The following is a 27,998-nucleotide window of genomic DNA, read 5'->3' on the forward strand; positions in this document are numbered from 1 at the left end:
AAGAAAAACTTGTATATGAATAAAAAACTGTATCTGACCTGTGACAGCAGTCAGATTGACCCCTGTGCTGGTGACCCCGCTAACCTCAGTGAAGAGCATGAATATGTACTCAGTTTCAGCTCTGAGACCAGAGACTGTGTAATTCACTGGTCCAGGTCCATCAGGTGGAAGAACGTTATCACTGAACCATTAAACTGCAGAATAAAACTGTGGTTGTTGACTTTATTCCACTGCAGACTGATGCTGGTCTCATTTTGTCCAGTTAGACTGAAGCTGTCTGTGTTCAGGGGAGCTGAAAACAGACATGAAATCAGGTGTTAAAACTGGACTTTTTCCACAAAACTCTTTAAAATTGGGTTGTGTTTTCCATCTGTGTATCAATATAATTCAATTTTATGTGTATAAAAGGCTAGTCAAGTCATTATCTTTCTTTTTACAAGACAAAATTTGAAGGAAATGTTTATAATTGAATAAAAAACTGTATCTGACCTGTGACAGCAGTCAGATTGACCCCTGTGCTGGTGACCCCGCTAACCTCAGTGAAGAGCATGAATATGTACTCAGTTCCAGCTCTGAGACCAAAGACTGTGTAATTCACTGGTCCAGGTCCATCAAGTGGAAGAATGTATATCTGTGCACCATAAAACTGCAGAATAAAACTGTGGTCGTTGACTTTATTCCACTGCAGACTGATGCTGGTCTCATCTTGTCCAGTTAGACTGAAGCTGTCTGTGTTCAGGGGAGCTGGAAAGAAAGAAAACACAGTTAACCAGATTACTGTCCCACTACCAAATTAATCATGAAAATTCTTGGATCTTGGATTATTATATCCATACATCCTTTTTTATTCATTTTCTATTCTTATTTCAAGATTTTTCTGCATGCTTTTGCTGCTGTTGCGCTGTTAATTTCCCCATGTGGGACAAATAAAGGAATCTGAATCTAAAAAAAGTAAACTGGTAAAGAGTTTTCCTACCAGTTACTGCAGTAATGTTTACTCCACTGCTTGTGATATGGTCAAGAACAGAGAAGAGAATGAAGGTGTATTGAGTTCCGGGAGTCAGAGACGAGACCGTGTAGGATATGGGTCCATTTCCATATGGGACCAGGATGGTCATCTTTCTACTGCCAGACTGCAGAATGAAGCTGACGTTAAATTTCACTCGATCCCATTGTAGAGTTAGAGCCGTCTCATTTCTTTGGACTAATTTCAGGTTTGCTGCATTTGGCGGAACTGAAAGATGAAGGACAAAATCGGACAGAAGCTTAATGCAGCGGTGGATTGCTTTAGGGACGGTCTATGTAATGTAATTTACCTGTGACCTATTATATCTGCGTGTTTTTGTGTTTAGTTCCTGTGTAATAAGGATCATTATAACCCTCAGCATGACAAAAGGTAACTTCAAAGTATAATTACTTCTTTCAATTAAACTCCTCACCTCCTGACTGGGCGGGTAGCTTGGATTATTTTACACCATTGCCTATGTGCCACGTCTGACGAGTGTAGTGTGTGAGCAGAAATACACAATAGATGGTACATTACTTGTTTTGTAACAGATGAAAGGAAAACTGAGCGAGCAGTTATCGTCAGACCACAGGCCTGAGTTATTGAACGCCGTTGTCACACACTCCTCGTCACCAGAGTCTGGCTGTCCAGGGGCCCAGTAGCGAAACTTTGAGGGGCTGCCGTCTGACCACTGTTTGTCCCGGTGCAGCCCGATCCACACAATGTCAGCACCCGCCAGGGATGTAATGACTGCATTTTCTGTATGATTCCGTATGCTTTGAAAAAAATATTGGGTCTTAGTAAGAGGAAAACAAGCATACCCACTGCTTATTAATATTTACCTACAACCCAGTTCAATCTAATTTTCGCTAAAAAGGAACGACTCTCTAAATCCTTCTTTCACTTTTGTTCTTTTCCCTCTGAAATGTAGTTGCCATCTGTCCTTGAAAAAAACTGTAAAGTTCCTGCCCCTATTCTCTTGTAGGTTAAACCTCCAAACCCTCTTGGTGTTAAATAACATTGTTATCATGGTCTCATGAGACACACACATACAAAAAAGCTTGTTTTCACAATGATTACAATCAGACAATGGTGATTATCAGGAAGGACAAAAAATACTTTTATAACCTTTTAAGTCATAAAAAAAATGTACAAGTGTGTGTTGTACCTTGCCAGGTCATCATAGTTCTCCCTGCAGTATGTCTGAGCATCATACCAACTAAGGTATTGATATATTTTGATGAAGGACGGGGTTACATTACGTAAACCTGAAAAGATATTGATGATTTGTTAACTGGAATGTCAGACTAGATTTTTTGGTGGTTCCAGGACTAGTGAAAGAGTAGAGAAGCATCTAAACATAAATACTTTTTGATCACTACCTAAACCTTCTAATTCGCGATCCATTTTCAGACTGTAACAGAACTCACCGCGGTAACAGATAAAACGGTAGCGGACAGTGCAGTTGACATCTCCCCAAGTGCCAAAGTTTGGACTTCCGCCAAACAGCGCCACGCAATACTCCTGGCCATTAAAATTGTCGGGCTCTGAAATATTCCAGTTTCTGAAGTTTGCTTCTCCAGCGCCATAGAAGTTGCTGTTCTCCAGGGACCAACTCCAGCTGTTTATCAACTCGTCGTGTAGACCTATCCAAGCTTTGCCTGTTCAAAGAGGATTCGTTAAAGTGCTTTAATCCAAACTGAAACACGTCTTCAGGTTGGACTGTAAGTGGCTGTGTGGAAGCGTGCATGCTCGACATATATCAATGAAGGAATTTAAAAACTCACCATTATGCGCTGTGGTGTTGAGAACGGCACCGACGTCGGCTGTGTTTTCTATTGTTGCCAGGTCGGTGAAGTTGTTTCTACAGAACGTCTGGGCTTCGGTCCAGATCAGCTCAGTGCTGACAAAAAAGTACTGTCGAGTCTGAGCGGCAGCGCTCACCAGTGTTCCTACAAAAAAAAAAGAAAGATTATTAATGCAGAGGGCATGATGACTGTTTGGTCATTATTCCGCTTTACTTCCCTGCAGGTGTTCACTGAACCTGAATAGCCGTCTCATTTAAGTGTCAAATACATGAACAATCTCAACCCTATCAAGTTTCAATCTGTCTCACAACCTATTCTAAAGAACATAAAGGAATATAAATAGACACGGTCACAATTTATGAATTAAACTGTTACGATAGAGCTGTCTTCAACGACTTAACAAATATAAGATAAGCAGTGGAGATTACAGGTGGTGTGGAAAGACATATAAAGAGACTATTTAAAAATGGCACCAACCAGCGAGGACAAAGGTGACCAGTCCATAATCCATGAGTCAAATCTTTGAAAATAAAAATGAAGATACACATTTCTTTCTTTCTGAATACTTAAACTTTTATCATTGAATGTACATAGATATTACACAAAATGCTATTACTCACCCTGTCAGTGTTTCCTCAGTAAGAAATAAAGACCACCGCTGACCAGTACTGATCCCTCAGTACATGGTATTAATGCTGTTTGTCCTCTTCAAGTCACTTTCAATTGACTTTGAAATCTCTGGTAAGAAAAACAAGTTGTTGTGCAGGAATCAGGAAGGGTAAGCTTGACTTGTCACCTTAGTGGCTTCAATTCCCACTCTGAATGAAAAGAATGCAGGTGAAGTTAAACCCAACCTGTTTAACATGTTGCCTGTTTTACCTTGGAAAAGACACCAGAAGCATCTCTTACCCGATCTCTAACATTACATTTCTCGAATTTTCAACTCAGTTAATTGAACATGTTTACTGTCTTGTAGATTTTTTTTACTATAGAAAACTACGGAACAACATTCTTTTCTTACCTCACAGAGTAGCACTGTAATTATACAGCTCTTCCCGTCTCTAAGAAGTGCTCAGGTTTAAGGAAGCAGATGCTAAAGCGTCTATGGGATTTTCCCTTTGCTGTCATTTTTTTGACACTATGTAACTTACACTGCCCTGTTCCTTATCTTTGCAGCTTATTTGGATTATGTGATTCTATTAATAATAAATCAACCATTACTTCAACAATTTTTAAACTGTACAGTATTCACAGTTCACGGATGGTTTACAGAAGATAAGAGTCACAGTAGTCTGAAGGTTACCATGGAAAGTCGGAGCTACGGTCTGAGTCAGCTGATATAATGTATACAGTGATCCCTCGCTATATCGCGGTTCATCTTTCACGGCTTCGCTGCTTCACGGATTTTTTTTGCGAGTCGTTCATTGCAGTTCTCAAATATAATCGAAAGTTGGCATATCCGTTTATAAAAATCTTCTTGCTCAGAAAAAGAAAGAGCGCCAACAACTACCCATAACAATGTTCTTCTCTCGGAGAAAGACTCCTGCGCCTTCAGTAGAAACAGACGCTACAGCGGAGCGGAGTCAGGACGCAGAGGCTCAGCTGGGACTGAAATACGCCAGTGACAATGTTTCCAACCGTGTATTACTATATTAAAATTATTGTTTTAAACAAATTTTGGGCTTTAAAACAGGTTTTGATTTTTGGTTTCATTCTATAGTACAGTATTGCATTGTAAAATAATAAAAAAAATAAAGCTGACTACTTCACGGATTTCACTTTTCGCGTGTTATTTTTGGAACGCAACTCCCGCGATAAACGAGGGATCACTGTATTAGGATTCAAATTTAAGAAAGGTTAATATACAATAAGTTGTTTATTTCTTTTTTTAATTATAGGCTGTAGTGTACAGTATAGGCATGAGGGGGTTTTCATTCTAATTAGAGGTCAGGTTATGATATTTAATGATAACTTCTAACAGCCTTTCACAAAATGACACACTCTATGACAAATTTAAATCAATCTAAAAGCTGAATTGCCTCATTCATCGGTGCTGTTGATTTTCTGTCCCTTGTGGTTAGAAGTGCAACATGACCACAAAGGGGACACAAACTTGTCATTCTACCCATGTACTCATCCAGTTGTTGTAGACCAGACAAAAATACCTAATGTATTCTCACAAACAGCACACCATATCAATAATTATATCAAAAAAATCAAACAACACATCCAAGACATGTGAACACCTGCAGCGACATAGTATTTAAGTACACCCAGAGATATAAGTACAGTCAAGACCCAGTCACACCACTTCATCCTGTAAGTTACTTCCTTAGTTACCTAACACCCATACCTTGGTGCTGAACATGCCTTTTTCCCATGCACTAAAACCTTGTTGTCTTTCAGGTTTTACAGAGGAGAAATAGTGTAGTTCAAGGAGAGTATAGAACTTCTCTTATTTGAGCAACAACATACAGAGCGGATTTCTAAATATATATGTACATTTTAGTTGCACCAACACATTTTACTTAACAGTCCGGTTCAACTGCATATAAAACTTAATAAGATTAATTTTAAATGGTCTTGTAACTGGAGGGTTTCCGGTTGGAATCCCAACCCAACAAGTAAAGTGCTGCCCACTGCTCCTGTGCCTGGCTCTTGTGTGTTTACACACACAAGTAAAGAAACAAGCTGGAGCAGCAGCAAAAGCCAACAAGCAGAGTTAGGTTCAGCTGAAAACTCAGCAGGCCCGTCTAAAAAGAGGAAACACCACGATGGTCATGCTGGAGGATGTTACTGGCAGCAGAATGTTCTCCACAGCATCTCCAGACTCACTGTGAACAGGGCATCAGTGATGATTTTGCCATTTCTGATGTTTATGGCCCACAACCTTGTGAAGAGTGTTTTTGAAAGTTTGGGCAGAAGTGTGCAGGCAGACTAATAGATGTCATTCTGCAGAGCTCTGGCAGTGTTCTTCCTGTTCACTGGAACATCTATCCATCCTGCTGCTGTTGCATTGCTCTCCTGTAGTACCCTCTACCCCTAATGGTGTACTGGGATGTCTACTGCTATCTCCGCCTTGGACCCAGACACTACTGGGGGACCGCAAACCTTCTAGCCATGGCACATATTGGGGTGTGTGTGTGTGTGGGGGGGGGGGGGGGCGTGAGAGGTTCGCACGCACCTGCTACCTTGACTTGGCGGCGCCAGTAGAGCAGCATGGAATCGGAGGCAGATGCTCCCTTCACGGCTAGCGGAAAAATCGCTTTTGTGAAACACAACAACAACAAAAGTAAATGCTTTAGATATAAGTAAACTAGTAGCGTTAAAGTGTAAGTTAAGACATTTATCTAAGTTTATTGACCATATATTTTGATTTGTGACAACGATATCAACATATAGCTACTATATTCTATTTTGTCCTAAAAATATAATAGCTAGGCTTTTTATTCATTAAATAAGCGGAAGAATGCTCTTACAAAGTTAGCTGAGCCACGTCGTAAGTATTTCTTCTAAATAATAAAACACGAAAGCGCAACTAATGACGTTAGCTGCCTTCAGCTTTAGGTCTCGTTAACAAAATTGGGGAAAAGGTAACTACTGTTTAAACTCAATACCACATTCGCTTGCCACGTTAAATATAATGTAAGATAATTAACAGAATTCCACTTAAGATACCAAACAGTACGTGCTTTTGAAAACGCAATGCATATTTTCTAAGAGCGTATTTAGCTTCTTTGGTTTAAGGAGGGCTGGAGGTACAGAGCTTTCGCTGGGCACGTGAATGCACCACGAGAATTCAGTGATGTGCAGGGGGAAGCGAAGAGGGGGTGGCGGTGGTGGAGGCAGATCGAGGAAAGCATGAAGACTCTCGCAGCCATCTGAACCAGGAGCCGGGGAGAGCATCTTATTTCCCCTCGCCTGTGCGGGGAGCGACTGGAGCCGGAGGGAGGCAGCGGTGCCGCGGCGGGGATGGAAGAGAAGAAGCGGTTTCTTTGTGGGGTGGTGGAAGGTAAGCTCGGCCGTCTGCGATACTGGATCACGTAGATAATAATTTTATTATTATTTGCTTCTGGAGGAGGATGTTGGATACTCCAGTAATTGACCTATATATTGCAGTGCGCCATTTTCGTAGGTGTGGGGGCACGGGGGAGTGGTAGGGTGTATTTGAACTTGAGGTTGCAACGATAAAAGGAGGTGAAGATGCTAATCAGTCATGCTTGAAATGGAGATGTGAAGATTCTGACAGTAATGTCTGCTTCAAAAGCTGAAGCCCAAGGATGTGGAAAAAATAGGGCAGTGACTGACACTGAAGATAATGAGAGAGCCAATAAAGGTGAATGTGAGGATGGCAGGCCTACGTGTGCACAGAGAAGCTGTGGCAGTGTTTTTCTAATTAATGACAGTAGTAATGATGGAAAATGCTGTTGCACCTTTGCATTATTAATGACGAAAACAAGATCATAACAGTGAGGACAGTTGTTAGGCTGCCACCAAGAGCACCTGTGATGCTGGGTTAAAGGTGATAAACGCCGGCTTACGGCCGCTGTTCACGACAATGACATAGAAGGATCCAGAATTGATGATGACAAGGCATACACACGTCTTTCAGGGAAAACATCGTAATCATACTCGTGTAAACAGATGCACAAATGATTTTGCCGATGGTGATGGACGCGCTCTGACTTCTGATCTGTGTTTACAGCCCCTTTGAATTATGATATCTCATGATGAGAGACCAGATGTTGTACAAACATACACACACCATGTTACTAATTACAGGCGTTTCCTCGGCCCCATGTAGTGGCATCCAGAGGTAGTAATTGGCTCTTGCCTAGCAGGTGTGTGTCTGTGTGTGTGTGTGTGTGTGAGGGCGGAGAAGGGGCTGCCTGACACACATCCTCACAGATGCACACAGATGCATACATCAACAGACAGTAGATGAACATTAGCCTCCCTGCTGGGCATGTTGGCGAAAGCGGTTTAGCCATTCTAATGTACTTAATGTACACACACACACATTGCATGCATCCAGCCACATAGCAGCGATACTATTAAAAAACAGGACGCAGGACACTGACAATGCTCTCATTTCTAAAAATAGAAAATGTGATGGAGGGGGTAGCTGGAGATGAATAATGCCTCTGCCTTACGCAGAGGAAATGTGACCATGTCTCTGGCAGAAGAGCTCCTGTTCAGAACCGTGACTACGTCCGCCAACAGTGTCGAACAGTGGTGGTGGCGGTGTATAAAAACGCCCCAACTACACTAAATGCTGAGGATTACCTGTGACATCGGATCAAAGTCACTGTGATTCTGTGAATTTATATCATCTTTAGAAGGCATAGATGTCAGTTTGTACATGAATACTGCATTTGTAGTTGTCGAATAGCCAATTTGACCTTGCAGGATCAGCTTTTAGGGCCAATCAAAGGCCTCTCATGTGTACACTCATTCATTTTTCCCTTTCCTCCTCCAGGTTTCTATGGGAGGCCTTGGTCTATGGATCAGAGGAAGGTTCTCTTCCAATGGTAAGCAGGTCTCCCCTCTCTGGCGTATTCACTGTGTCATGCTTCACTAGGGGAATGTTGTACCACGGCCTTTTGCCTCATCGGTATTGTGATGCTTCCGGCCTGACGCCTGTGGGCTGAACCCAGCTGCTCGCCTCCATTTCAGTGGGAGAAATGAGTGACGCAGGATGACTCTACGGTAAAGGGCAGACTCGTGCGCCCTGCTGAGGTGGAGCCATGTGTGACAGGAAGGGGAGCGAGTGGGCAGCCATCGCATGGCTGTCGTGCTTTAAGTGGACGTGGAGAGAAAGAGAATTAAAGATTTAAATGGCTCAATAGTTCATTGAGATCAATAATGGCAGGAGATTAAAGGGATATTATCATAACTAAGGCAATTAAATGAAGCATTTGACGTTGCTAAATTATAATAAGGCTGAAAACAATGATAACTGATCACGTGTTATAGTCAGCTCATTTTCTTGCCAATATTTGCTCTATTAATCTTGATTATTTTATTGCCTCTTGAACACGTTCAAATTTCGTGAGAGTGAAAGAGTCTTTTAGTAAGAATAATGTCTTATCTCATTCACGGAGTTTATTTCCTTGTCCCTGTGACATTTCCAATTGGTCAAATCAGTCACTGATACATAGATAAATCGCACCTTTCCTGCCAGTACATGCGGTTGATAACCAGTCGGCAATACATACTTTAGGTGGACCTACTGATAAGAGTGCTGATACACATCTGGCTACAGAAGGAATATATGGATGTGAACAGACTTAATTAGGCAGCATATGACATCAGATGATATGTACATTAAGTTTAAGATCACCCCCACACATGGCTGGTGACAGCTGCTTCCTACAGTAGCAGCCAGAGATAATCCGCGCCTATTTTATCCAGTGTTTGCGTCTCCACTGGCGGCGTCCCAGTGCGTGCTGGGTCATCACACAAAAGGCTCGGCACTCTGCTGAGAATACAGAGGCGTCAAAGGGAAAACTTGGCTTGTTTGTAGAGATTTAGAGCACCCTGACACTCTAGCTGTTCTGTAAGTACCTGTGATAATACGTCATCAGGAGCCACGGCATCAGCTTCCACAGCTATGCTGACGATACGCAGCTGTACATCGCCGTGGCTCCTGATGACACAGGGCCAGTTGATGCCCTTTTTAACTGTATTCTAGATATCCAATCATGGATGGCAGAAAACTTCCTACAGCTCAACCAGGACAAAACAGAAGTCTTAGTTATTGGTCCTGAAGGTCAGAGAGAGAAACTTGTACCAAAATTAAAGGATTTTAAGCCATCTCAATCTGTAAAAAATCTGGGTGTGATCTTTGACTCTGAGCTTAGTTTTATCCCACACATCAAAAACATAACAAAGGTAGGTTTTTACCACCTGAAGAATATAGCCAGAGTCTGCCCGTTTCTCTCTCAGGCCAGCACGGAGGTGCTGATGCACGCTTTTATCTCTTGTCGTTTAGATTATTCAAATCAAATCAAATCAATCTTTATTTATATGGCACTTTTCATACGCTAGGTAGCACAAAGTGCCTCACAAAGGATAAAAACAGCAAAGAGAACAACAGAATTAAGAAAAGGACACACACACATGCATACAACACACTTACACACACACACCCACACACATAAACAAGCTGAGGCAAGCTGAGACATGGCTGGGCACCGAGACCTGAGGCGAAGGAGACGCCACCTTTGGAGGCTTACCAGGCCAAGGGAGGTCACGGTCCGCGACCACATTGTAATGCCCTGCTCTCTGGTCTTCCAAAAAAGAGCATCACCAACCTACAATTATTACAAAACTCAGCTGCACGAGTGCTGACGAGGACCAGAGGGCGGGAGCACATCACACCGGTTTTAGAATCGCTGCATTGGCTACCCGTGCGTTTCAGGATCAATTTTAAGGTTCTTTTATTAGTTTTTAAATGTCTTAATGGTCTTGGCCCGACTTATTTATCTGACCTGCTTTTATTCTATCAACCCTCCCGGACTCTGAGGTCCTCTGGCACCGGCCTTTTAACCATCCCACATGTAAGCACTAAAACGCACGGGGAAGCGGCCTTCAGTTATTATGGTCCCCGACTGTGGAACAGCCTGCCGGAGAACCTCAGGGCCGCAGAGACTGTTGAGATTTTTAAAAAGAGGCTCAAGACACACCTTTTTAATCAGGCCTTTAATTGATTTTCTGATTATTTTTAATTTATTTTATGTCCTCATGCTTTTTTATGTCTTATCCTTATTTTACTTGACACTTTTACTGTTTTACTCCCTCAGTTCTTATTCTCAGTTTTTAGTCTTTACACCTTTTATCCCATTTACTGTTTTAGTCTGTTTTAGTCTTAGTACTGTTTTACTCCTTCAATTCTTAGTTCCTTAGTTTTTAGCTTTTACACCTTTTATCCCATTTACTGTTTTAGTCTTTCAGTTTTTAGCTCCAGTGTCTCCTCATGGTGTTTCCTCATGGGGGCCTGCCAGGCTGGGAGATGTTTCCGGTCTACCGCTGGGGGTGCTGTCCCATTGTCGGCCCTGGCCTGGGTGGTTAGGGGGCTCTGTGCTTTGGTGTGGAGCCTCCGGACTGTCCGGGTCGGGCTGGTCTTTGTGGCGGTACCGCCTGTGGCCACGGACCGTGACCTCCCTCGGCCTGGTGGGCCTCCAAAGGTGGCGTCTCCTTCGCCTCAGGTCTCGGTGCCCAGCCATGTCTCAGCTTGCCTAAGCTTGTTTGTGTGTGTGGGTGTGTGTGTAAGTGTGTTGTATGCATGTGTGTGTGTGTGTCCTTTTCTTGATTCTCTTGTTCTCTTTGCTGTTTTTATCCTTTGTGAGGCACTTTGTGCTACCTAGCGTATGAAAAGTGCCATATAAATAAAGATTGATATTGATATTGATAAAGAGGGATTCTTGAGTCATCAAAATAAAAAGCCCCGTTTTCCTCAGCTTTTGTTACATGAACACTGATTGTTTGGGACTCAAAGCAACCGACTCTAGATAAAAACGTCATAAAGGGCCACAGAGAACCATGACACAGTTTTACAGAGCAACAGATAATAGCAACAGCAAATGTCCCAGGGGAACTTTTGTTCCCTCTGCTCTCTGCCTAGATGTTACATATACGAGTTTTTATCCTAGAACCATCAAACTCTCTCTCTCTTTCTCTCTGTACATTACAATTCATGTATGTGAGCATCAGTTTAGCTTATTAAGACTTGAAGATGAATATTATTTCCAAAAACCTGTGCCGAACCTGCGTGTGTGGGCTCAGGATTTATAAATATCCATCCGACGTTTTCAGACTCGGAGGGTGGCACGCAGGCAAAATTCATACGCTAAATGTTGTGCTGCTCTGGCAGAGTGAAGCTGAGTGTGTGTGTGTGAGGGTGCGCATGTGTGCATTTTAAGTGAGGTAGGTAGCAGCCTGGTGGAGGCGACTTTTAGACCATCTGTCCAGGAAATGAAAGAGTGATAACAACACCCGCCCACAAATGAGAAGGAAGATGTGAACTGGTTTGTGTTCAGAGAGGTGTTGCGTGTGTGTGTGTGTGTGTGCGTGTGTGTGTGTGTCAGAGTGATTGTTTCACTCCTAGTCCCGTCCTCTCTTTATGTGGGTACTTGAAGGCCATTTCCTGTAACTGAAGCAGTCACAGAGCTTCTCGATCAATACAGTTGTGTCTATTTTCTCTTGTTCTTTTCTATTTATTTTTCGCTATTTCTGTTTGAGATATAAATATGACAGCAACAGTTGCTATACCTATAAAAACTATATCTGAGCATAACATCATGAGTAGCTGCACAATATTTATCCTTTAGAATGCTGTGTTGACCTTTTAGCTGTTAAATCTTTCTGTACGATAGATTTATTGAAGAAATAATTGCAGTGACATAACAACAGTACTGATAAAGGCCCTCTGTCTGTTTTTCTATATATCAGGATGCAGAATTGGGGCTTGAACACATACCTGTACGGCCCAAAAGATGACCTGAAACACAGACTTTTGTGGAGAGAAGCCTATTCTCCAGATGAGGAGGGTAAGAACATTGGAATTAAACATTTAGCTCTCAGTACTTCTGGGGACACAAAGATCGTCAGCACCAATATGAACGTGGACAGTTAGCCAGCTCAAGCATGAAACATACAGGAAGACAGACGTACCACATGTTGATGATCAAGAGTCCCGCAGTTAAAAAAGTGTTCTCTTTTTCTCAGGTCAGCTACGTACGCTCATTGCCGAGGCCCAGTCCCGAGGCCTGAGGTTCGTTTACGCTCTGTCACCGGGTCAGGACATCGTCTTCTCGTCCTCCTCTGACGTGACCCTGCTCAAACGCAAGTTGAGACAGGTACAGGCCCACCGGGGTGGCGGGAACCTGATGTTCTCCCTCTCTCACCCTCAAATACATGACACCCTCTCTGCAGGTGTCGGACCTGGGTTGCCAGGCATTCGCCATCCTGTTCGATGACATCGATCACTCCTTGTGCCAGGCCGACAGCGAGGCCTTCTCTTCATTCGCCCACGCTCAGGTCTTTGTAACCAACGAGGTCTATCGGTTCTTGGGTGAACCACCTGTCTTCCTATTCTGCCCCACAGGTGAGAATTTGCAGGAGTCAAGCTGCACAGTTTTTATCAGCTTTACATGTAAATTTACTGCAGTTCTCACTTTTTTTTCCTTCAGAATATTGTGATTCACTGTGTTCTCCCAGTGTTTCAAAGTCTCCATATCTGCAGACAGTAGGAGAAGACCTGCTGCCCAGTATAACAGTGGTGTGGACAGGTGAGATACTTGACCACATTGTTGCCTGTGTTCTTTGTTCCTGTTGCTTGTCGGCCACTTTTTTGGTACAAAGATCTTAAATATTCATAATGAATTGTGGTTAAACCTCAAATACACTGAGATGGTTACTTCTTAAACAAGAAATGCTTGTAGAGGGAGGGTTTAGAATCAAACTCTTACTCCCAATTATGTGCCACTTATTGATTTTTTCAGTATTCTGTCTCCTCTCTTCCAACTCTCCAATGTCATTCTTTTGGTCCTGCTGCTCCCTGCAGGCAGTAAGGTCATTTCCAGGAAACTGTCTTTAGACAATCTGGCCGAGGTGGAGTCCGTCCTCCAACGCCCCCCGCTCATCTGGGACAACCTGCATGCCAACGACTACGATTCCAGACGCCTCTTCCTGGGGCCCTTCAAGGGCCGAGAACCTCAGCTCAGGGGCCACCTAAGCGGCCTGCTCCTCAACCCCAACTGCGAATTTGAAGCCAATTACATCCCTTTACATTCACTGGGAAGCTGGTTCAGAACTGGTAACGATGAGAACAAAGGTGAGGGAAAAGGAAGTCAAGTTAATAAATGAATGTTCTTTCTTTCTAAAACACTGTACAGTTGATTTCTAATGAAAAATGTTTTTGGTGATATTTATTACATTACGGCTAGTGAGTAAAAAGCAATGGTAATAACAGATAAAACACCAGATCAAGGAGGAGTAGAATAGTGAAAAGAGAGGGGTAGGTGATTTTGTGGAGCAGCAATGGGCTTGAAAGCTGGGAATGAGAGGGGTGGATTCGAGCCCTTTAATGCATAGACCAAGTGGTTGATAAGAGCTGGAATATGAGCTGTATAACCACATGTAACAGCACATCTTTTGTGTGTTGTAGATGACATGTGCGAGTATTGTCCTGAAAGAGCTCTGTCTGCTGCGTTACGCGACTGGATGGAGGAACTCAACCAACCGCTACAAGCAGGTAATTTTAGATTCTTGATATTGGACAGTGGCTGTAAAATGGATTGTAGAAGCATTTTCAATACGACCGGCTTCTAAATGCGTTTGTTTCTGCTCCAGGTCGTCAGAGTGCTCAAACAGAGCAGCGTTCCTCTGCTCCTCCATCTCGCTGCAAAACGGCCGACAGGGTTGAGTGCCCTTCTGCCTTGAGAGGAACATCTGCCACGGCCAGGCTCCCCGTTTTCCCCCTGAACTCCAGCTCGCCTCCCTCCTCACCCAAGGAGGAGAGACCAGGACAAGACGGGGAGAAGAAGCGGTTAAACCAGTCTGGTCAGTGCCATCAACCCCCTCCAGGATCCAGGTCTGGAGGTGGAAGTAGGGACCAGAAGGGCCAAGGTCGAGGGCTCTGCAGTGGGAAGGGCCTTCTGAGTGAATCCCAGGTGCGGCTGTTGGTTGGTCTTCATTATCTTCCCCACGAGCATGGCCCATCTGCCCAGAAATTACTGCAAGACCTGACCTGGCTGAAAAGTAACTGCCATTTGGTTAGCACCAACAACAAGAAGTCGCCACCTCAGAAGGTCTCTACACATTTCCTGTTCAATCCTCGTGGCTGAGCGTTCCAGGATTACATTTTCACGCTGTGTTTCTTTGAAAATGTCTCAGGTTGAGGAGTGGCGTGGTCGGGCTTCCAGGTTCCAGTCCTTGTGTGAGGACATAGCACAACTCCACTGTAGCGTGGTGGGTGGGGCCAACAGGGCAGTGCTTTATGACCTTTACCCTTATGTTTGGGACCTGAGGAACATGGCTCTGGTGGCCAAGGCTTTCATATGCTGGTTGGGTGAGTAACAACACAAGAGATGGTAGGATGGTGTAGTGTACAACAGCTTTGGGCCAATATAAACAGAACAAGTGTACTCTCTGTCTTATACCACATCACTGACATTCTCAACTTACCTGTCTCCTTCAGATGGACGAGTGTTGAGTGACAGCTCCACCCTGGGCAGCTGGAAGACCTGCCTCCATTGTGAGTAAAGCCGCCCTCTGAACTCTCTGCCCCTTATCTGTGCTTTAAAATATATATAACATTGAAGTCATTTAGTGGCATTTCATTCGTCACCGGACTGATATTTGGTCCTTGTCTGTTAGGGTGTGGGAAGTCCACAGGGGTTGACGTGTTGGGGATGGAGTCAGAACCGTGGGTGTTCAAAGGGGGTGTGTCTGGGGAGGTGCAGGTGTGCATTTTGTGACTATCGTCTACTTCTTACATATTCTTACACTCACGTTAACACGCACCCATGATCAGTTTTTGTGTGTGTGTGTGTGGTCCGTAGATGCTCCTCCCGATAGGCAACAGCAGTGAACTCTTCACCCATCCGCCTCCTCTTTTCCCTACCTCTCGTCTGTACAACATCAGGCCCTACCACGGCAAAGACAAGGTGAGAGGCACCAGTGGACACGCAACGCAAGGATAATTCCGGCATAATTCTAAAATGAACAATCAGGATTGAGCATTTTGGACAGATTAGACTGACTGGTTGAGGAAAGGCGCGTTGTGATGGGGCATTGTTTTGTGTGTGCAGGTGGAGTTGTATCGGATGGTACGGCAGTTCCATCTGAGGACTCAGGGTGGTCACGAGACCAGCACGTCTCACCCTGACATCATAGGAGACAGGTGGGTGGTAAGTCAATACCAATTTAAAAAAACACAACCTTGATGGATTTTTATTCTCCTGTCTTTAGATGTCTCGGCCCGTGTCTGGCGTTATGTCCCGAGTACGGCTTCATTCTGGAGGACGAGCTGGGCGTGTGTGGCTGTGTGTTGGGCGTCTTGGACGTCCGCTCCTTTGCCAAGCGATGCCAGGCCAGCTGGATACCTGCCATGAGAGATAAATATCCTCCGAAATCTGGGAACACGCAGGTGAGAATGTCCTGCATTTGCAAGCAGGGTTAATGGATGGAGCTGTCATTTCAAAGACTCTGGTAAAAACAATCACACCCAAACACAGCAAATACCAGAAAAGGTTGACATGAGAATTCTGACCTTTTCCACCCCAAAGGTTCCTAGAATGTGTCTGATTTCAATTTGGCATTTGAGGCCAAACCTGTTGCGTATTTAATCCCTTATTTATTTATTTTTATCACCTTACTATTATTTTACGTGCAGAAAATTCACCCATTCAACGACTGTTTTACTACGAGCAGCAGCTGTTTGGAACTGTGCCAACATTAAAGCTAAAAAATGTCTGCCAAATTATGCTGTATCTCATATTTCAGAGTAATATCTCAACAACTTCTTTTTAGGACTTGATCCAACTGATGGAGGAAGACCAAGGGGAGTACCCGGACTCTTTGCTGTATCACTTCCCCTCCCAGTTGCGCCTGGATGCCCTGCCAGAGCTGGTCGACATCAGCGTCAGTCGCACCCTCCTCGCCACACTCCTCACTGCACTTAAGGCCAATGGTGAGTAGATAATGGCTTATTATAGCTGAGGAATGTTAATGGAATTTATTTTCTTATGCTTACAGGTTCTCAGGGTGTGTTCTGTGAGGTGCAGCCTACGGATCGTCAGCGGTTGGAGTTCTTGACAAAGCTGGGCTTCCTGGAGATTCTAAGAGGAGAAGCGAGGAGTAGAGAGGGAGTGGTGCTGGGGAGGCTGCTATGATCACACACGCTCACCAACAGTAACTGACAGACAAAACAGTTAAAAAAAAAAAAAAGGAACGGGTTTAAGCTTTGCAAAAAAAAAAAAGATGCTCTTTTTCTGCCAGGGGAGACAAATCCTGCATTCCTGTGTGGCAGTAATGGGATAAAGCCAACAGTTTTTGAAGGATTCACGAAATATGGAATAAGCCAAGACACCGTGCAAAGCTACCACACTAATCTTTTTTTAGAATATGCCCCCAGCTGCACAGTACAAGATTTATTCCATTCACAAGGACATCAATGACAGCAATTTTCAAAGAGTTTTAGAAGGAGATGGAAGCCAAATTCTAATGTCCTAATAATTGACTCTGGAAATAATTAGCCAGAGGAAGATTGTGTCCACATTTAGAGCCAGCCTGCTCCTCTCAAGCCTCTTCATGGCAGAAAGGAAAGTCACATTGGATTAAAAGCAAAAAGGAAAGGCATAAAATATATAAAACACAATTTTGGGACTTTGCATAATTAAAAACTGGGGAAAATCTGCAAACAACCCAAAAGCGTGTCCGGTTTGGAGATTCTGGAAGACAGAATTTGACAATTTTCTTCTGAAGAGAAAAAGTAAAAAATTACGTCTCTTATTGGTTGAAAAGCCAGAGCAGACACCGTCTCTGTTTACACTTGTTTAGATTAGCTGAATGTAACATGCATGAGAACAGTGTCCTCACACCGAACGATCACATGTAAACTGACACACACACACACACTCTTTTCAATGGAATGCTCTTACATTTTAATGATTGCTTTCTATTACCAGCGTGCTTTTATTTAAAATAAAAAAGAAGAGAAAATGTCAAGTGAATGCATGTTAAAATTCATGACAAAAACTAGTTGTCAGGTTGTCCTGGCAACAGAAACATGCAGGCAGACACACAAAAAGAAGCACAACCTCAAATCCAATCTTCAACTGAAAGTATGTAGAAATATGAATGTTATTATTTTGTAATGCAACCTAAAAGACACAAATACTCTGTGTAACTGTTTATATTTCTACTTTTTTTTTAAAAACGTCATCCTTGATCAGTCACACTTTTTGTGTGTTCCTGTTCTTACCAACCTCATGTCACCTTTGGTTCATGATATGTTTTATCCAAAGCCTAAAAAAGATGTAGAAATTGCATGATGTAAACAATGAGTTGTTGTTGTGGCAGAATGTGACGATAAAACACATTCACATAGTTGACGTGAAACACTGTGGGGAAAAAATACCACAATTTCAATGTAGGGACCGGAGTAACAATAATAACAACACTGTGGCCTTTGGACTTCTTGGCCGGAATGATGTCTGTCTGCACAGATTTTTTTTTTACACTCAATTCCTGTCATGAGGTGGTAATTATGTCTATGCAGGGTAATGAGTATGAAAAAAACAGCTGATTATGTTTAGAGTCCATGTTTTTACCAATAATAACAGTCAAACTGTCCTTTTACAATTCTTAATTTCAGTCCAATTAAAAACAAAATTCCCTTTACGTTTCCTGTCTTTTTTAGGAGCATATAACAATGTTTTTATGATTTTTATACTTAGTGGGGACCTGTTGCAGCCCTGATCTAAGATTCCAAATAACGTGCGTTAAATTGTCTACTACTGATCTACTTTGATCGCACCCTGAATTTTAAAAATAAATGCAAAAGAGGTGTGACCAACCTTTTTAAATGAGGTTTTTGCATGTCCTGCAGGCTGTCACCATGGAGACACACCAAGAAATCTACTCCGCCAGCACTAGCTACACGACGGTGCTCTGGGACAATCCGGAGATTTTCCGAAGGAGATATGGCTCCTTGGGAGTGGCCCCAAATCAGCCCTGAGTTTAGACGCCACATCTTGACCATTTCTATTTCCGACAGTCTAAATGTGTTGACACACACAGAAGATTCTCTCGCCTTCGTCTGTCACCGCAACCTCTGGCCACAATGGTCTGAGGCTGTACCAGTTTGCAGCTGCTAAATATGGATGCAAAAAAGACCCACCACAAGCAGTTCCAGGCGTGATCTATCACCTTGCAAGTGCTGAACGGTGACCTTTGAATCTCCTCCTCACAGTATTTTGCGCATTCCGAGACTCTGCACATTTGTGAAGGCAAACATGCAAAATGGATTGTCTTCGCTTAGCTCTCACACGACTGCGTTTACGCTTTCCGATGCATTCTTGGCCTCCCGCTGGCTCCAGGATCGCAGATTGTGTTCAGGTGACATTACTTGATCTGCAGGGACGCGGTACTTTGCTAAGTTGCCGTTCTGTAGCAACATCAGTGTGGATGCGAGAGTTGCTGCCCAGCTGAGCGCCGGGAGACCAATCTAGGGACAAAAAGGGAGTTTCTGCTTAGATGTGCAATTTTTGAAAATGTAACATATGAATTTATCAATTGTTTAAACACAGTTTAAAATAGAATCTCAATATCGAGGAAAACGTGTAAGGGATTCATAAACATAACCCATGAGGTGTGTACCGTACTTACAGTGCCCAAAAGATTGCTTAAAGCGATGTCGACATATGCAGAAAGGAAGGCTGTTGGCACAGGAGCAGAAATTAGGATCATTAAATATTTCTCCAGGATACCAGAAGAGTTTTGCTGCACTTCATAAATAAAAGAATATCAAATCTGAATGTTATTTTACTGGTCGTGTCTGTCACCGTGCCCTTAAGTATACAAACAAAAACTTGTACATGATTCGTTTAAAGAGAAATAATGATTGAATGAAAATAATAATTTACAAACCTCCAATTAATTTATTTACTTGTATTCTTTTTTTTTAAAAAAAAAAGCAAATTAGATACTTGATCGTGCAGTTTAGATCATCTTGTGTGCCCTCCAGTGGTCGCATTACGTAACAGCACTGAAGTTTTTTGTTTTTTTTACTGATCATTCACAAAATCAGTCCAATTAGCTTTTGATTTTCAGTAATAATCTTTTTTCTGAGCATTAAAACATCGACTGGATGAAACTGAAAACCGAATTTACTTATGAAGATCAGAAATTTGTTGGACATTGGATATAGTCAAAAGCCAAGAACATAATCTTACACCCGCGTGGCCAAATGCCAACATACTTGCAGTTTTGCACCACAATCTGTTTGAGACATATATGACACAGAGGTTTATAAGTTTTACATAATAAAATGGCTAAAAAGCTGTTATTTTGATATTTTCAAGCAAATACTTGTGTATTTTTGTTTACTCAGATTAATTAAACATTTAACACCCTCAAATAGCTGTTAATGTATCTTTCAACACTGTTGGGTGACCACAGAAAGGCGTGTCTCATGTATCACCGGTGGCCACAGCGTAAAGGTGTGTCTTCCAGCTGAACGTGAAATTCAGCCCACCGATCACCATGCAGCCCAGCGCTCCATTAAACCCGGACAGACCCGTGTACAGAAAATCATGGTGCACCGCCACTGACAGACCTGCACAGAAACACACACAGGCACGTAGTGAGACGTAGTCAACAAGTCTCGTACATACACCAAATGCGCTGTTCTGGTGTTGACCACTTGGTGGCAGTAGATGCACACTCCTGTCTGCATGAAACAAGGTCTTCATTCTCTTATCTTCATCCATTCTTGCCTTTCAACCCCACATGAAAAAATATCTAAAATGGAGGAAGAGGATTGTTTATCATTTTCCCCTACAAACCATGATCCGATTACACTCTATAAATAACTTATTTAAAAGTTAAAGGTCCTGTTTTACGCGATGACTCAGATACAATGCAGCAATGAACACTCTTTCATGCCGGTGTTTTTTTTCTTTGCAAAAGGTGATGATGCTGTTCTGTCTTTACTTTTGCAGAACACTGAAGAATACTTCATTTGCCTTTGTGACACATCCATAACAACCTGGACTTCTATTCTAAGGAGATGCTTCACATCTTATCTGAAAGGCTTCACCAGTTCTACAGTACCGGTTTGGACGGTCCCTGTAAGACAGGGGTATCAGACCATCAATGAGGGCTGCAATCCAGCTGGGTTTCTGGATCTCCCAGACAGAAAACGCCCCTCTCCATGGCGAGTGGGAACCCAGGTGAAAGAGTTGTCGACTTGGGCAGAAAATCCAGCTGATTGCAGCCCTCACCTTAAAGCACCTCTGCTGTGAGGTATCAAACGAGTCATTACCCCTGAACCATATGAGCAGAGGTATCACCTAACCTACCACCACTGCTAGAGAGCAGCTGCAGCCACCAGCTCAGGAGGAGGATCGCAAAGAAAAGCATCACCACCCCTTCTGAACAACATATTAGAAGGATAAATCACCCTGAGACCAGGGGAGCTCACGATCCTTGGTGCACTGAGACTCCAGACTGACGCACTTAGCTGCTACGACCTGGAGAATTGACATTGACCTTATCTCTTGAGTTTGCGTGACATCAACCGGAGCAGCGAGTTCATTATCAAACACGTTGGGTTAGAACTGCAGCCATAGACACTGCAGAACAATCACACTGTAGATCGGAACCTGGAAGAAACAAAAGCGGCCCTTTTTGGGCTTTAACGAATACATCTGCACACAGATGTGTGTGTCAAGTCTGGAAGACGGTTGGTACGAGAGTAGATGGTCCAATGGCTGCGAAAGATTAATGTCCTCATTATTGGACATGTTCAAACTAGTCACAGTCCGGTGCTGCCCCCTCTGCAATAGTGTCGTTAAAAACATAGAACACTTTACTGGTTTCCTGACCTCTGTGTGTGTTGGTGTGTGTAATAGTTCCTCTACAACAGCATTTCCCAGCATCGTCCATAGATTTGTGGATCGTGAAAGTGGATGCCCACTACCTCAGCATATATATACATATGCTGGCACGTTACCCAAAACAGGATTGTGCTTGCAACTTCTCACCCACGATCCCAGATACAAGATGCATCAAGTAATTGGATACAAACTTAGAGAAAGAATATTCAGAGGTTTGTGAAGCGAGTCTTTTTGTGCCCTTATTGTGGCGTAAACAGGGCAAGCCACATTATCATGATTAATTGTCCCTTTCTGTGAGAACATCACACGCAGCAGTTTATATTTGGAAAGAGCAGCTGCCCCAGACGTAAAAAGAAACGCAATATTGAAGGCAGCCTGAGAATGTCCTAGTTGTGTACATCCAAGACTTCATAGCAGGAAACAGCAACAAATCAACCATTTAGACATGTTTAGTTTGTCTTTCCCAATTCAGCCCTTTCTTTGGTCTTTGTCCTTTTCTGGCATTTTATCAGTTGTCTCCTGGGTTGATGCTTTTCCATCTCTGTATCTCTGTTCAGACAAGATTGGGTTTCAAACCTGACTGTAGCACAGTCGGATCGCCCCCCTCCGTCAACCTGAGCTGCTTCTTAATTTGTTTCTTGATTCAGTAAATGTCAAAGACCTTTACGAGCAACAGCCTCGAGGGTCACAGTTCGAACAATTCATCTAATTGCAGCCATTTAATTTTTTAGGGGAGCATATTTATCCAAGTTAATGCAAAATAAGAACTAGCTTCGAACTAGCTTTTGGCTTTTATTTGACAATTGTCAAGCCAATTGCTCAATCAGCCGGCAGGTACTACAATATAATGTTTTTTTCAGCAGGTGTGTGCAGGGGAATCTGGTTTAAGCAAAGAGAACACGTCTTGCATGTACATACGCTTCCATATGTATGTTCTAGCTGACTTAGTTCACTCTGCATATACAAATATGCATAGTAACCATAGATGTGGACCTGAGGCTGAGCCTGAGCTAGTTAGCCATTTTAAAAACTCCTCATTCTTTAAAACAAAACAACAGGTATGGAGTTGTAAACACACCAGCGAGGGTTCCGATTGCAGATCCCAGCAGTGCGTGGAAGGTGAGTAGAGGGGAGTAGAGCAGGACGGCCCCCAGGATGAGGAGGGAAGGCCCGAGATCCCCGCAGGTGTAGATCTGCCCAACGCCAAGAATGATGCCATGTGTCACCTGGGAAAAAGAGCAAAGCCATGAGAGGAGATTATACTGCAACAAAAGCCAAAAGACCTGTTTGGGGACTTTTCAGGACTCATCTTGGTTATAAAGTTTTTACATGCCAACATGAATGGCACACCTTCACCAGCTCTAATGTTTACAGGCGGCAACTGGCCGCCCTGCAAGCCTTTGTGGATGTGTGTGTGTGTGTGTGTGTGTGTGTGTTGGGCGGGGGTTGTGTTGAAAAGACTGCTGCTGTGGCAGATGCTGCCAGAAGTGAAGGCTGAACACATGAAATATAAATAGGACCGACGTCACCGCCTTCACTGGAGAGAACCAGGGGAGACGAGATAAGGCTGACAGAGGGGATGGAAGGAGAAGCAGGAGGACATAAAAATAGAAGCAAACGGGCAAAATCTGCAGCTTCCCTGTGCCGGCCTTTACGTTATATGTAAAATACCAGAGGTTTGCTGTTAAACGGGGGAGGCTGGGAATAAAAAGAGGGAGCAGGAGAATTACTGAAGACGTCTACAGAACGTCAGAGCCGAGACATTTGCAAAGCACAGCAGGGAGGGCGTAGAAGCAGGGAGATGAAAAGGAGGATTTAGATATTTACGATCTTCCACTACGGGCAATATTTGTGAAGCAGGAGACACAAGGAGGAAGGAGGAAGACAGCCTGCGCTCGAGCTTTGACCAGCGATCACTGATCAACTCGTGCCTGTTGACTCATACATCCGAGAAGGACGTCCACGCAGGGAGGGTCCAGACGCTGCAGCTAAGCTGTTATTTAGTTTGCTCATAGATCCTGTCCCTCCCCACTCCTGTAGTGGGGATTAAGAACATTACAGAAACTGGTCTGTTAGTAGATATCAGGTGAGATGAATACATTAAACTAGTCAGCACACACGCTTTGCTGTTCCGTCTTGGCTGGGACAAAAATGGAAGGTTGTAACTGTCCAAAAATGCCAGCTGGCGTTCAAAAGCAAAACTCTGGTGCACTTTGCCGAAGGTCAAATTATTCTGTTTTTGGGTTTCTTGTTTCCATTCTGTGCAGGAAGAGGAATGTTGGCACCTTTTACAAGGTCACGTCTACAGTCTCAACAATTCAGCTTTTAAAACACATCCTTACGAAACAACCTCATGATTTTTTTTTACTTTTTTTTAGAGAGTGCTCCTATATGACTAGGTTCATCCAGAACACTGGAGCTAACAGGACAGTAAGCATGACTTTCAATCAGCAGGCACTTGCTATTTAAAACTGTTATGGCGTATTTTGATTTCCAAACAGGAGCCCCATCAGTGACTGTTGCTAAGTAACGGCTGAGCCAGAGCTGGCTGGTTTTATACATAATGCTCCAATCAGATGACTAACTCTAAAATTCACACTGCAAAACGGCACAAACAGCTTAATTCTGCTCTTTGTTTGAGGTGATTTATTCCTTTTTAAGGTTTTAAATCTTTCAATTTTGCATTTAGCTCAAAATGATTTTGTGAAGGTGCAGCTGAATGGTACCCCCCCAAGAAACGTTACCTCGACTGCAGCAAGACCGGTGCCGTTGGGCTCCGTCTCCCAAGGAGGGGCGACTCGGTAGTGGGGGTAGTACGGGTTGTTGGGGCCGGTGCAAAGGAGGTAGAGGACAGTGACGATGTTGAAGGGAAAAACAGAGGCCGGCACACCGCAGCCGTCCAAAAAGGAGGAGAGACCACTGTGGAAGAAGACACTGAAGCGGGGGTGGAAGGTTAGCAGAGGGTCAAGAAGCTAATTATTTAAATAACTTAGATACTCCGGTAATGTCATACAACCTAATCATTGTTGATTAAAAAGGATTCATCCGTTAAAGAATCTTCAAGCAAGTTGGGAATGGAAACGGCTCAAACTTTAGCCAGCATTGGTTGGGACATATTACAAATAGATCATAAAGCAACCAGGCTTTTGGTTTTTCTTTTCTTAAACTCCTGACAAGGGTCCAATTTCAGGCAATGTTTTACTACTGTTGTGTTGTTGACCTACCAGGCCACTGACCCCATGCACACGGGCAGGAGCAGCCACCAGTACCAGTCACCGGCTGAACTATACGCCCCCATCATGAGAGCTACCAACATGCCGTTAATTCCGTGCTCCCCTCTGGTCACATCTGCCCTGCACACACAGGACAAGCTCCCATGTCACTGTTGAGGATTTCCTATTTTGACAACAGCTTTAATAAACATTTAAATAGCTCAAATAGCATTTAAATAGCACAAATTAACATTAACTGATGAAGAAGCAGCCGAGAGAAGGGCGCTGAGTCATGAAGATCTCATGAATCTTAAGTTAACCCATTTAATCCCACCGGTCACAATAGTGACCGTAAAAAAATGTTTCATTTCTAAGGCTATAAAAATGTTACTAAATGATCTATCAATGCATTTCCAGCAGATATTGAAATAATAAAGGGTCTCAATGAAATATGTGCAGTGTCGCACATTTACTGTAAATTGTCACATGACCAGAGCTGTTCACTTCGTGTTTGCGCCAAGAGAAGAGGATGGCGGCAAGAAAGCTCCCACAGAAAAGGTTAGTAAAATATGTTAACATAAAGATAGGACATAGATCTTTGGTACACATCATGTTTAAGGTGTCTAGTATTGATATATGCATTTGCAATTACTCAACTTTGTTTAATGTGGTCATAGAACTCACAAACATGTCACTGGCAACAATAGTGACCGGTGGGATAACCCATTGTATCTACATGCTAATACACATAGGCTAACTGTTCTACCTTACTTTCTGCTGCTACCTAACTTTGTACCTAATTGTACACACAGACACACACACACACACGACTAGCTAGCTAACTAATTCTACCTAACTTTCCACACATGCACGCACACACGCAATTACAGGTAGGCACACACACGCACACCACACACACACGGACCCCAGGAAGACTAGCTAGCTAACTACCAAACTTTCTGCTGTGTTTTCTTTTAGATTTACTTTGAGTCAAGTTCTTGATGTGTTGGATCAAGATGAGTTCCCAGACAAGGCATGCAGCATTGCAATCAGTTTCAATTGTGAGAAACGCACAACCTATGCATGTGAGAAATGCAAAGTACCACTGCACATTGAGTGCTTCAAGCTGTACCATGGAGTGTAGAAGAAAAACAGGAAAGACAGGAGAATGCAGTTGGACATAGAGTTCACAAGCATGCACACACATACACACACACAAGTGGTTGCATACAGTTACAAACAAACAGTACTTTGGAGTCTAGGAAGAAAAGCTGAAAAAAAATACCCATCAAAATGTCATAAATGTTCCAGGAAAAGATGTTATTTTTTAGTCATTCAAGGTGTTGCTTTGCTCTTTGTTCTACAACCTATTTTATTTTGTTGTTCAGTCAGTCAGTGTAGGCCTATACTTGAAAGCATGTTCAGCTGGCTACCTCTATCCTAAATGTTTACCTCCATGTTCAGTGTGTTCAATGTATACTGCACTAAAAATGAATGTGTTCAAATGAATTTTGAACACATTCATTTTCAACGTTTTCAAATGAATGTTGCACTAAAGTAAGCTGCACTAAAGTTACAATGTTGAAATACATTGATGATTGTTGTTGTTTTTTGTCTTAACCTCAATATTCATAACGGTGCTCCAAATATTCATATTGCTAGCCGATAGTATAAGGCTTTTAAAAGTGATAATAACTAGCCTTTGATATAAGGATTTTATACACTCGCACTCGCACACACGCACGTGCGCACACACTCGCATGCTTACACACACACACAAACACACACACAAACACACACACACACACACACACACAAACACACTGCACAGGTCAAATAGACCTATATTCAGTCTGTCCATTGGTTGATACAACACAGTATCCCACCGGTCACAACTGTGACCGATCATAAAACACACTTTTTCACACACTTTTCCATGAAAATTTCTAAAAATTATGATTGATTGTTTCAAAGGGATACTAATGACACATGATTTGGATATTTTTGTGTCTGGGAAAAATTTGGGATTAAATGGGTTAAAGCATCTGCTGAGTTCTTTACGTAGTAATTTAGATGCCTAAATACTAATCCTGACACAAAATACACACATTTACATTATTTTACCTGTCTTGGCCCATAATAATGGCTGTCAGCGTGGAGATCAAAGTGCCCAGGGTTCCGAGCAGGGCCTGCCAGGGGGAGGTCCAGAACACCGAGGCCAAGATGAGGACACCACTCAGTGGGTTGTTGGCTAGAATCACACCAGCCACCCCTCTGAGCCCCCACACAACCAGCTGCAGCCCAAATAACTTGCCTGGCGACACACAGAAAAGAGCAGATGTGTGTGTTTTTCTTCACTCCGTTTTAACATAAATCAAAAGCGGAACCAGGTCAGGGTCCTTGACGCTAAGAGTGGTGGGAGTTAAACGGCATGATGTTTCACACCCTCGTTCCTTAATACCTAAAGGTTCCTGCCACGCTGCATCACGTGTATCAGATTTTTCCACATACCTTCCATGTACACATCCAGTTGCTTTATTTCCCCGGTACAAAGAAGCAGACTCTTTAATACCCGACAACATAAACTGGTTTGAGTTCTGCTGCCTTCCGCTTCCTCTGGAACGTTGTCCAACCTCATTTCGTCAGCAGTCACAGGTCCCTGCCACAATTATATGACAAAGTATTCGCACTCTTTTTTAAGTTTATCTAAGACGTTGCATCTTCTCACACTTTTTTTTAAAATACGCAAAATCCTTTTAAGCCATTTTGGTACCCGCCGTGTTCTACTTACCACAACATCATCCCTTCATGTTCCATTACAAGTTATACGATGTCATAAATGCTCATTTTCTTCAAGTGTTGGTTGAAGCCAACATATAATTGTAAAAGCAAATTATAGTCAGTCTACAATAGAATAGGCTCTTATCTTAAGGACAGGTGTTGGATCGTGCGTCTCAAGGTACCGGGAGTCCCTGGTCCCGCCTCCTGAGCCACCTGGAGGTGTCTGTTGTGGGTGGGGTGCTGTAAGGATCTGTTCGACTTAGTTGTTGCTTCAGTTTTGCCGTTTTTTTTCCTGCTCTCCCTGCCTCTGTCTTAACCCTCGCGTGTCTGGCCCATGTCCAAACGTCCCCACTATTCAAGTCTGCTTCTGCTTCCCTCCTGTGGTTTCCTCAAAGCCTCCAGCGTGCCCCTCGTCTTCAGTGTTTATGGTCTGGATTACTATTGTTTGGGTCACAGAGCTGATTCTGCTGCTCCAGAACTTGTCGACTGATTGGACGGCCTGCTTTTGTGAATTATCTGCAAAAAAATGTTTGAACTTTCTGATCTGAGGATTTTGCATTAGCAG

General features: G+C 43.1%; 3 protein-coding genes and 1 long non-coding RNA gene across 9 annotated transcripts; 2 read left to right on the forward strand and 2 right to left on the reverse strand.

The window, feature by feature from the left end:
* Window positions 1-128: 128 nt before the first annotated feature.
* On the reverse strand, window positions 129-3,977 carry LOC130522743 (macrophage mannose receptor 1-like). 3 transcript variants are annotated; one of them, XM_057027427.1, is made up of 10 exons: window positions 3,836-3,977; window positions 3,435-3,552; window positions 3,292-3,334; window positions 2,794-2,958; window positions 2,437-2,667; window positions 2,175-2,274; window positions 1,544-1,782; window positions 977-1,234; window positions 490-744; window positions 129-292 (listed from the first exon to the last, which is right to left on the reverse strand). In XM_057027427.1, the coding sequence occupies exons 3-10, from the start codon at window positions 3,323-3,325 to the stop codon at window positions 144-146; spliced, it is 1,431 nt and encodes a 476-aa protein (XP_056883407.1). In that variant the 5' UTR covers window positions 3,326-3,334; window positions 3,435-3,552; window positions 3,836-3,977; the 3' UTR covers window positions 129-143. The 3 variants fall into 3 exon arrangements, with proteins under 3 accessions (XP_056883407.1, XP_056883409.1, XP_056883408.1); XM_057027429.1 differs by lacking the exon at window positions 490-744 and having other exon boundaries at window positions 3,836-3,976; XM_057027428.1 differs by lacking the exon at window positions 3,836-3,977 and having other exon boundaries at window positions 3,435-3,645.
* A 2,626-nt stretch (window positions 3,978-6,603) lies between these two features.
* On the forward strand, window positions 6,604-18,222 carry si:dkey-183c6.8 (protein O-GlcNAcase). 3 transcript variants are annotated; one of them, XM_057027425.1, is made up of 17 exons: window positions 6,607-6,826; window positions 8,294-8,345; window positions 12,268-12,365; window positions 12,544-12,674; window positions 12,751-12,922; window positions 13,008-13,106; window positions 13,382-13,651; window positions 13,985-14,071; window positions 14,170-14,619; window positions 14,708-14,887; window positions 15,017-15,073; window positions 15,196-15,281; window positions 15,381-15,485; window positions 15,630-15,721; window positions 15,790-15,967; window positions 16,351-16,510; window positions 16,576-18,222. In XM_057027425.1, exons 1-17 carry the CDS (start codon window positions 6,787-6,789, stop codon window positions 16,710-16,712), a joined length of 2,394 nt encoding a protein of 797 aa, XP_056883405.1. In that variant the 5' UTR covers window positions 6,607-6,786; the 3' UTR covers window positions 16,713-18,222. The 3 variants fall into 3 exon arrangements, with proteins under 3 accessions (XP_056883406.1, XP_056883405.1, XP_056883404.1); XM_057027424.1 differs by having other exon boundaries at window positions 6,608-6,826; window positions 14,170-14,627; window positions 14,713-14,887; XM_057027426.1 differs by lacking the exon at window positions 16,576-18,222 and having other exon boundaries at window positions 6,604-6,826; window positions 14,170-14,627; window positions 14,713-14,887; window positions 16,324-16,461.
* On the reverse strand, window positions 17,491-27,965 carry si:dkey-183c6.7 (urea transporter 2). 2 transcript variants are annotated; one of them, XM_057027431.1, is made up of 9 exons: window positions 27,444-27,960; window positions 27,164-27,311; window positions 26,777-26,966; window positions 24,665-24,793; window positions 24,185-24,374; window positions 22,519-22,666; window positions 20,024-20,158; window positions 19,210-19,259; window positions 17,491-19,048 (listed from the first exon to the last, which is right to left on the reverse strand). In XM_057027431.1, the coding sequence occupies exons 2-9, from the start codon at window positions 27,288-27,290 to the stop codon at window positions 18,866-18,868; spliced, it is 1,152 nt and encodes a 383-aa protein (XP_056883411.1). In that variant the 5' UTR covers window positions 27,291-27,311; window positions 27,444-27,960; the 3' UTR covers window positions 17,491-18,865. The 2 variants fall into 2 exon arrangements, with proteins under 2 accessions (XP_056883411.1, XP_056883412.1); XM_057027432.1 differs by lacking the exon at window positions 24,665-24,793 and having other exon boundaries at window positions 27,444-27,965.
* LOC130522745 (uncharacterized) lies at window positions 24,803-26,243 on the forward strand. Its single transcript, XR_008949693.1, has 2 exons — window positions 24,803-25,210; window positions 25,631-26,243. It is a non-coding gene; the product is annotated as an uncharacterized LOC130522745 (long non-coding RNA).
* Window positions 27,966-27,998: the final 33 nt, after the last annotated feature.

This window comes from Takifugu flavidus, chromosome 3, assembly GCF_003711565.1.
Source record: "Takifugu flavidus isolate HTHZ2018 chromosome 3, ASM371156v2, whole genome shotgun sequence".
Lineage (NCBI taxonomy): Eukaryota > Metazoa > Chordata > Actinopteri > Tetraodontiformes > Tetraodontidae > Takifugu > Takifugu flavidus.

What these genes read in the sequence shown, in the direction of transcription:
- LOC130522743 (XM_057027427.1), bottom strand. Translation starts at nt 3,325, where the DNA reads ATGGATTATGGACTGGTCACCTTTGTCCTCGCTG. An exon ending in AACTATGATGACCTGGCAAG is followed by an intron (nt 1,783 to 2,174) that starts GTACAACACACA and finishes TTTTTTTCAAAG; the next exon opens with CATACGGAATCATACAGAAA. An exon ending in TTTCATCTGTTACAAAACAA is followed by an intron (nt 1,235 to 1,543) that starts GTAATGTACCAT and finishes TTCATCTTTCAG; the next exon opens with TTCCGCCAAATGCAGCAAAC.
- si:dkey-183c6.7 (XM_057027431.1), bottom strand. Translation starts at nt 27,290, where the DNA reads ATGAGGTTGGACAACGTTCCAGAGGAAGCGGAAGGCAGCAGAACTCAA. An exon ending in CCTTTACGCTGTGGCCACCG is followed by an intron (nt 19,260 to 20,023) that starts GTGATACATGAG and finishes CTGTGCCAACAG; the next exon opens with CCTTCCTTTCTGCATATGTC. An exon ending in TAAGCAATCTTTTGGGCACT is followed by an intron (nt 19,049 to 19,209) that starts GTAAGTACGGTA and finishes TTTTGTCCCTAG; the next exon opens with ATTGGTCTCCCGGCGCTCAG.
- si:dkey-183c6.8 (XM_057027424.1), top strand. Translation starts at nt 6,787, where the DNA reads ATGGAAGAGAAGAAGCGGTTTCTTTGTGGGGTGGTGGAAG. An exon ending in CAACCAACCGCTACAAGCAG is followed by an intron (nt 14,072 to 14,169) that starts GTAATTTTAGAT and finishes TTTCTGCTCCAG; the next exon opens with GTCGTCAGAGTGCTCAAACA. An exon ending in CGAAATCTGGGAACACGCAG is followed by an intron (nt 15,968 to 16,350) that starts GTGAGAATGTCC and finishes ACTTCTTTTTAG; the next exon opens with GACTTGATCCAACTGATGGA.